Below are 8,921 nucleotides of genomic sequence, written 5' to 3'. Positions count from 1 at the left end.
TGTAGTATATAGTCCTTGGGTCAGTCCGGATATGTCGGGTCCCGTCCATCACCACCCAGCCGTCCCATTGTGGTCCTGCCCGAACCCATAATGGGCTTGCATAAAGAGGTCCTCTTAGTGCCCACAGGGCGGAAAGAGTTTAAAAAATAATAATAATAACACAGTTATTAGCGAAGGAGTTCTAAATATACCTTTTATTACAATAATTAATCAAAATATTTTCACAAACTATTAATTTGTTAAATATTTATACAGTCGTAAACTAATTTAGAATAAATTTTAACATATTTTATTTTTTCGTGATCAAAATAACATTTCAAATCTATTTACTCGAAACAAACCGCAAGAGGGCGTCTATGTTGCGCGCCAAAATTAAGACCGAGGACAAAAGTCAATGCCGTGTGTTATGTCTGCGCATTGAATTGTTAGGTTGGAAATGGTCGAAGAAATGGACAGTGGAAATGTTTCTCTGAAGCAGACTCGTCTTCCTTTTAAAATGTTGGATGCTAAATCCGATGCGCATCCTATCGAAAACGTGCGAAAACGAAAGTTATCTGATTGTGATGACAACAACGATGTGGCTAAGTGTAAAAAAGGTAGCGAAACGTTATCACTCTCCAATTTTGATAAAGTCGAGGCAAATGTCGAGATCGAAAATAGACCAAACGTTACGTCTAGTCCCAAAATTACTAAGCAAACTAAACGACTTTCGCAGAATTGCACCGAAGCAATGACATTATCCCCACTTAAACGAGCAGAATTTCTCGAATCGAGCACTTGTACGTCCAAAACTAATAAAAATATAGAAACCTTTAATGATTCTGGATTAGATTCCAGTGCATTGGTGGAAGAAAACAACAAAGGTGAACCATCTGCAATTAATTCGTTCTTGGACGAATCTTACAATGATACTGCGAGAGTCGACAGTTCTCGGAATAATTCCAATGTTGAATTTGTAGGTAATTCCGTGAGTGGTGGCAATGCTTCTTCGACTGCAGATTCTCCTACCGATGAAAGTTTAAATAATAACAGTCCCTTGATAATTGATATTGGGGACGGTGACGACGATGATAATAGTCCAGGAATTAAAACTGCAAATGTTAATAAAATGAAATTAACTAAGATTCAGAAAGAAAAAATTAAACGGGAAAGACAGAGAATAAGATTGGAAACGAAGGAACGTAAAGAAAGAGAGAGATTGGAAGCCAAAGCTAAGAAAGAAAGAGAAAGAAACGAGAAGTTAAAGAAGAAAAAGGAAAGAGAAGAAAAGGAACGTCTCGAAAGACTGAAACAGAAAGAAGAAAGGCGTCAGCAGAAACAGTTGTTATTGGAGTCTAAATTACTGGAAAAGAAAAAACGAGAAGAAGAGAGGCAAAAGAAGTTAGAAGAGAAGAAAAGGGCCGAAGAAGAGAAACAAAAGAAATTAGAAGAGAAACGAAAAGCTGAAGAAATGCAAAAAATGCTGGACGAGAAGAGAAAGGCAGAAGAAGAGAAGAAGAAGGAAAGAGAAAAGGCTGCTTTTGTTAGCTTTTTTGTAAAAACAGAACCTACACTGTTACCTATGATTGATTATCAAGAAAGTTTATTTCTTCCATTTGAAATTACAAAACATATGAAAGTTGCTCCTCCTGTGCCTTCAATTGCTTTTGAAAAGTTTAATCAAGAAAACTTTGAAAGCTTAGTAAGTGCTCAAAATGAAAATGTATTATATACAAACGAACTTAAAATTGGAGCACGTAAGCCGTATAAGTTTTGTAAAGAGTTCAGAAGTGACGTTGACGAAATAGATGATGATGTTATTGTTATAGATAGCAAAGAATGTGAAATGAAGAAGAAATTAAAACCTAAATTATTACAATTTTGTGAAAATGTTAGACCACCGTATTGGGGGACTTGGAGGAAAAAAAGTATTAAAATTTCTGCTAGGAAACCTTTACAAAAAGATTCAAATTGTTTCGATTATGACATAGATAGTGATGAAGAATGGGAAGAGGGGGGTCCGGGGGAGAGCTTATCGGGTACCGAAGACGAAAAAGAAAGCGAAGACGATTACGAAGTGGATAACGATTTTTTCGTGCCTCACGGATATTTATCGGAAGACGAAGACGGAGATGAAAATCTTAGTCTGGAATCTAAGAGGGCTCTTTTAAAAATGAGAGAGAGAGAATTTCAAGATGAAAGAAATAAAAAGTGCTCGGAATTAAAGCCTGAAATTATTGCAACATTTAAAGGGAACGGAAAAATTGAATGGACAGCCAAGTTGGAGGATACGTTAAAGTTATATTCTCCTGTTTTTCTAACATCGTGTCCAATAATGACGACACAGATATCATGTAAATCCTCTCAAGATTCACGTGTAGATACCGCTAATTTATCATCGTCCTGTTTGTGTGAACTTCAAAAATCTAGCTCAAAACAATTTGTTCCAGAAGAAGCCATGCCACATCTAATTAAACTCGTTCATGCAAATACATTTGGTCGTCAGACCGTAATTAAAGAATTTCAAAAATTTTGGCAACAACACTGTTCAGATAAGTCAGATGCAGAATCTTCACTACAAGTAAGTGTTCCAGCTTTATCTGAAAATATCGGTCAAAACGCGAACTGTCCACAGCCGCCAAATTTAAAAATTGGTCGCATATCGAAAAGGCAGGTAGATGTCACTCTTCAGAAGATAGCCGAGTGGTGTAAAAATCTCACTCTGAATAAACATTGCTGGTGGGTTCACGAGGAAGTTCTGCAACAGTACAATCTGACAGATCTTCCAGTGCCTAATAATTGGCAGTACGTAACTCCACCGAAAGAATTGAAACGCTCGAGTATCACAAATAAAGATACGCCGTCTATTAAAAAGTTTGCAAAAATCATTACTCTTAGTAATTAAAATGATATATTGGTTTAGTTTAAATATTGTGTTTATATCTATTGTAATTCACAAGGAGCTTTTATAGCTAGGTGGATAAAAAAAGAAATTAGTTTGTTAGTGATATTTATACAAATGATCATATAAAGAAAAATTTTTCTAAACTGAAAGATCATTGGTTTATGTATTTAAAAAATATTTTTACTGTAAAAAGGAATCTTGAAAGAATTTTTTTGCATAAAATTTATTTTGTTCAACAGTTTAAATATTTACATTCTCCTTACATAGAAAGGATCAGAATCTTAATTGAGATAAATCTTAATTGTAAATATTGGTAAATTTGGGTTTAATTTTGAAGCAATGTAATTTACATTTATGTTTTTAATAATAACAACTTTTTATTATCTTCCGATAATAAATAAATATTTGTGTATAGAGTTATATTTTATTTAAAAAATATATATATTTTAAATAAAATATTTTCTTCTAAAGAATGTAAAGGATACAAACAATAGTTGTCTAAATAAATTGATTTAAATTTTTAAGATGCTCTTTTCACAATAATTTTTACAANAAATATATATATTTTTTAAATAAAATATTTTCTTCTAAAGAATGTAAAGGATGCAAACAATAGTTGTCATAAATAAATTGATTTAAATTTTTAAGATGATCTTTTCAGAGTAGTTTTTACAAAATCAGAATGACCCCATCTAACTAACCAAAGCTATATTTAATTATAAAAACTCCAAACTAAACTAAAATGAATGTGTTTACTCCATGAAAGCATTTTAAGAATAAATATCAATAAGGATTTTTCAGCTATCCATTCATATGCAAGATTAGTTTTGAATTCTTTTAAATTGATCTGAATAGCAAATAGCTCAGAAGTGCACAGGAAGGTTATCCTTGTACTGTATTTTAGGAAAGCCTTAATGTTTCATTTCTTAATCCTTTTTACGCAGTGACACACTAAGCAATTTCTCATCTTGGAGACATGTCTTTGAACAAAAAAAACCTGTTGTGTTTTGGTGATGTCTGGACACATGGAGTCATAAGACTGACGTTTCTATCTGGTTAGTGAAAATTTATAACCATAAATTTTCACTAACCAGATATATATAATTTAATAACAAAGATATATAATTTTGCACTGTTAGTGAAAATTTATAACCATAAATTTTCACTAACAGTGCAAAATTATATATCTTTGAGTACCTTGTCATCTTATTCTTTAATAGTGAGGTTATACTGTAAATTGTTTCTTACAGTTGAATTAATGAAATTAAAAGTCGTGTCCTATCAACTGTCGATGAATGACTGTCCTCCACTTTTATTTTTGTGCTGTAAACAAGAGTTGTACTCACATGATAAATCTATGCACACTCATTGGTTACAGCTATCAATGAAGGACTTTTTGTCTCCCAAAAGTTAAAATGATTTGATTGCCCGAGAAAAGGTTTTTCTGTCACCAGGTGATGTGTCTCCCACAAAAATCACTATGATGTACTGGAGAAAGGGCAGGTCTTGTGGATGTGCTGGACACTGATTCAATTTTTCTTTTGTAGTGCCTGTCACATTTCTTTAGAAAGTCGGTAAAAATCTGTGAATTCATCCACGTTTTTTGAATTTTCATAATTACAAGGCAACTTTCTGATGTTTTTAAAACAATGTGGGTTTTTTTATTTTTGAATTACTATAGTCTGTCTACGAAAAGAATCAACTTGGATATTAACTAATAAGCATCTGCCATTGAATGCTAAGTTGTGGCAAGTTACTTCCGGTTTCTTCCTCATTTTTTAACACATCACCACCATTATAAACAGTGTTATGAAAGCTTCAGGTTCTGGTATTGGAATGAGGAAGTTTGCTATAGTAGTAGTTAAGCACATGATTCTTTACAGTTAATGAATGCTATAAAATATTAAATAATTAATGGAAAAGTCATTCTGCCATCTAGTGAGAGAAAATAAAGTAAAATTCATATATTGCCTGATATTAAGTGAAAAATTCTGATATCATTAGGGAATGTGCTGATTGGTTTAACTGAAATGACATCATGCATGACACACTCAAGTTAATTCTTTCCATAAACAGAATGGATCAAATTTTTTGGAACCATCATTATTTTTTGTTAAGAATAATTAACTACTCCTTACTTCACTTACCTCCATCCTGTTTTATCTAAACATATAACCACAAACATTCTCTTTCTAAAAACAAATGTGATGTCCAGTATGATAATCCTCTCTGCTTTATCTTCCTGGGCACCTCTATCTGACCTACTGCAGAGTGACCCCATTTGGTTTTTGTGATTGATAATCACAATGGTAAATTGAGGGGAAAATGCATTAGTCTGAACCATTTGTAAGGGCATAGAATTGAGAGAGTTGTTCAAATGAGAGATTTGAAACATATTTCCCCTAGGCTTTAGCCAGGACCAGTGAAAAACATCTCATAACCAAATGTTACTTAAATAAGAGAAACAAATGAGAAGTTACTGTATTTGTTGCTTTTTTTAAGTAATCTATAATTATCTAATTTATTTACAGATTCTGTTAGCTTCTACTCTATAAAATACACCCATATGTAGAGAAATTCAATAAATTTTGTATAAGACAGATTGGATGAATAACGTTGGTAGTGCTATTAAGGAAAAATAATGGTTGAAGAAGAATTTGAGATTAATAATAATGAAAGAGTGTACAGTAATGTAGTTCTGCACCAATAGTCATCCCTGCTGGGTGACGTTTGCAATCACTATGCAGTTTATAAAATAGTCATCCATATCTAATTGCACCAGACTCAGTGAGCTGTTATTCTATGTTCTATTTTTGACAGCCAAAGGCATACAAGTTAGTGAGATCATTAACTTGTATATATGCACAATATAGGGTATGTTCGTAAAGTTAAACGAGTTAGTAACGAATCATTCGAATAGTAGTAGTCTCGCTCAGTGCGCATGCTCTGCGGTGATGACATTTCGAACGAAACTCTAACGAAGTTCACGAAGGAAAGAGTTAGTTTACTTCATTAAGAAAATGGCGCCCGACGATATGGATGTTTCTAAATCTACTTGAGTGTTTAAATTGTGAATTAAAAGATGAAATGATTGGAGTAACTGTCCACCCGAAGCAATCTATGAAAAATATTTCGGATAAGGCTGTACTAGCAACATTTGTATCTTCGATTTTAGAAATAGCCATTTAGTTCTAAACGAATCGTTCGAAAAGTCTAACGAAATAAGAATAACGATGACGTCATTCTCGTTTAACTCGTTCGACTTTACGAACGTACCCATAGTGTCATACATGTCATTGTGAAAAGTTCAAGATCAAACAGATGATGAGCCATGTCAATGTTGAACCCAAGTTTTTTGTAGCAACATGCATGATTCTCTTTATTGTGCATACATCCTGTAATGGATTTCACTAGGATTAATGCCTTGTTATCAAAAATCAATCAACAGTTTCCTGTTAATTTTGGACTTTCTTCATGTTTCTCCTGAAAGCACTTTGCATACTCCAGATTGGGATATGCTTCTATAAGTATTCAGTAATTAGCCTGTCTGAGATATCTTAATTTTCTAGATCAGTGTTTCTCAAACTATGAGTCATGTTAAAATTTTAATGTGTCACAAAATGATACCACCTTCTGCAGAAATACTTGTATTATTAAAATATTCTGTAAGAACTAGGGACAATAGATGCAACAAAAGTTGTTAAAAAGTTTTCAGCACTTAACAGATGATGTATCTATTAAATACTGAAAACTTTTAACAATTTTTTTTCTTATAACTATTATTGTCATTTAATAATAAAATTTTAATTTAAAATGGAAAGTGTTCCTCGTGTATGAGTTCGATCATAAGATAAGGTAACTAAGCAAGAGTGTGCAGAGGAGAATGTATATAAAATTGATTTCTCTCTTGTATTTGGAATAACATCAAAATAGATATTTTATATAAGGTTGTAGTCATAAAGCCATTTAAATTGCAATGGTTTTGAAAATATTTCCATGTGTATTCAAACTTTTAGGTTTATTGTCAGACATCAATAAATTATGAAAAGTGAATAACAGTGAATTTTGGTACTAGATCAATAAATAAATTTTAAGGAATTTTTGTGTGTGTGTGTTTATACAAGATACAAAATGAAATTGACAAAATCTTACAATCTGAAAAAGGGTTCATTAAGTTTGTTAAAAAAAAAATACTTTAATATTTTTCAAAGTAAAATAGGCTCCTGAATAATTTTGAAAGTGTTTTATTTAAAGTTGTCGGTCTTGCATTTTTTAATACAGTCGACCCCCCTATAACACTTGATTTTTCCGTTTTATATGAATTCCATATTGTACAAGTCACTTAGATTTTACAAATACGTGAGCTGTTCACAGCCCGGCACATATTTGTAAAATCTAAGTGACTCGTACAACATGGAATTCATATAAAACAGAAAAATCAACAGTGTTATAGGAGGGTCAACTGATAGTTAAATTTCAATAATAAAAACTGAAATTTAAAGTAAATTATTTGTTACAAGTTGAAATTGGCCCGAACCACTCTTAATAGAAATTTACTCACTGCCGCATTTCACATGTTGAAGTTATTGTGAATAATTTTATTTTGTTACTCTTACATAGTATAGAGCGACTCCAGTTTACCAGGTTTAAAAAATTTTTATATTATTAACACATAGGTTGTGCAACTATTACAAATATATTGGGTTGCATGAGCAGTAAGTTTGAGAAACACTAGATTTTGCTGTCATTGTATTTTTCTCTTAGACCATCATTCTACAGGATTCTCCAATCTCTTGTGATTATAGTTTTTTGGCTAAATATATTTCTTAAAACTTGGTTTTCAAATGCATGTACTGTAGTCTGTTCTGATTGCTTGGGTAGAGACATGGCTAATATAAGGTCTATCCAAATAATTTAGTTTTTTTTTTTTGTAAGAAAAGTTTATTTAAATATAAATATTGTTATTTTTATTGCTTCAATTAATAATTCTTATTATTTAGAAGAACTTTAACCAATAATTTAACGTAAAAATTCGAATAAATTGAATAATGTGTGTCCAAAAAGTTTAAGTAATTTCATTCAATTCTTTAAAATATCACAAGAGTGTATTATTTTAAGTTTCAACAAATGCTTTATCTGTAATATTAACCATACTAAGAAACAAACAATTCACTGAAAATAATGTGCTCTACATTTGGAAAAGAAAAGCAGAAGGTGCTACAGTTAATCAAATTGCTAAAGAAATTCATAAGTCTACCTCAGGAATATATAAAGTTATTGAAAAAGGTGAAAATTGGAAACCTAAACAAAAGATCAGTAATTACTTTTGGTCTTCCAGAACATGATGAAAGGAAAATTTTAAAGCTTGCTTCAAATTCTACATCATCTGTTTGAAAAATTGCAGTAGATTTGGATCATGGAGTAAAAGCACTATTCATAATGTATTAAAATCATCACCAATAATTTACATAAGAATGGCCAATCAATCTCCTTTAAAACCACAACATATTGGGGCAAGGTTAGACTGGGTAAGAAAGCACATATTGTGGAAAGAACAATGAAAAGGTGTAGTGTTTAGTGATAAAAAAAAAAAATGGAATTTAGATGGCTCTGATGGGTGGTCCTTCTATTGACATGATCTTAGAAAAAATCTAAAACATATTTCAATAGAGGAGGAGGAAGTATTACGGTTTGGACAAGATTTGGATATAGTGAGAAAATTTCAATTGCATTTATTTCTGGACAACAAAACTCAGAATTTTATCAATAACTTTTTCAATAGAATCTTTTACTTTTTGAGAACAAATTGCTGGAAATAACTGGATATTTCAGCAAGATAATACTATTCATATGTCCCCTTCAACTCAAACCTGGTTTATAAAAAATAATGTTAATCTCTTAAAGTGGCCAGCTAGAAGCCCAGACCTGAACTCTACTGAAAATCTTTGAGCATTGTATCTAGACAGGTACAGTACAGTATATGCCAATTGCAAGCAGTTTTCAACCATATCTAAAATCTGAAGTGTTGGAATAATTT

The 8,921-nt window shown here is 31.7% G+C and overlaps 1 protein-coding gene across 1 annotated transcript; it reads left to right on the top strand.

Annotated features, from left to right (window-relative positions):
- Positions 1-361: 361 nt before the first annotated feature.
- LOC111621554 (chromatin assembly factor 1 subunit A-like) lies at positions 362-3,001 on the top strand. The gene has a single exon (XM_023363726.1). It carries the CDS (start codon positions 437-439, stop codon positions 2,882-2,884), a length of 2,448 nt encoding a protein of 815 aa, XP_023219494.1. The 5' UTR covers positions 362-436; the 3' UTR covers positions 2,885-3,001.
- The last annotated feature ends 5,920 nt before the right edge of the window (positions 3,002-8,921 follow it).

Source organism: Centruroides sculpturatus, unplaced genomic scaffold (genome assembly GCF_000671375.1).
Source record: "Centruroides sculpturatus isolate CEXI.00-Female unplaced genomic scaffold, Cexi_2.0 scaffold299, whole genome shotgun sequence".
NCBI lineage: Eukaryota > Metazoa > Arthropoda > Arachnida > Scorpiones > Buthidae > Centruroides > Centruroides sculpturatus.
Note: the sequence above shows the minus strand (reverse complement) of the source record. Positions and strands in the feature narration are given on the sequence as shown.

Coding starts and splice junctions, on each gene's coding strand:
- LOC111621554 (XM_023363726.1), top strand. CDS start 437: ATGGTCGAAGAAATGGACAGTGGAAATGTTTCTCTGAAGCAGACTCGT.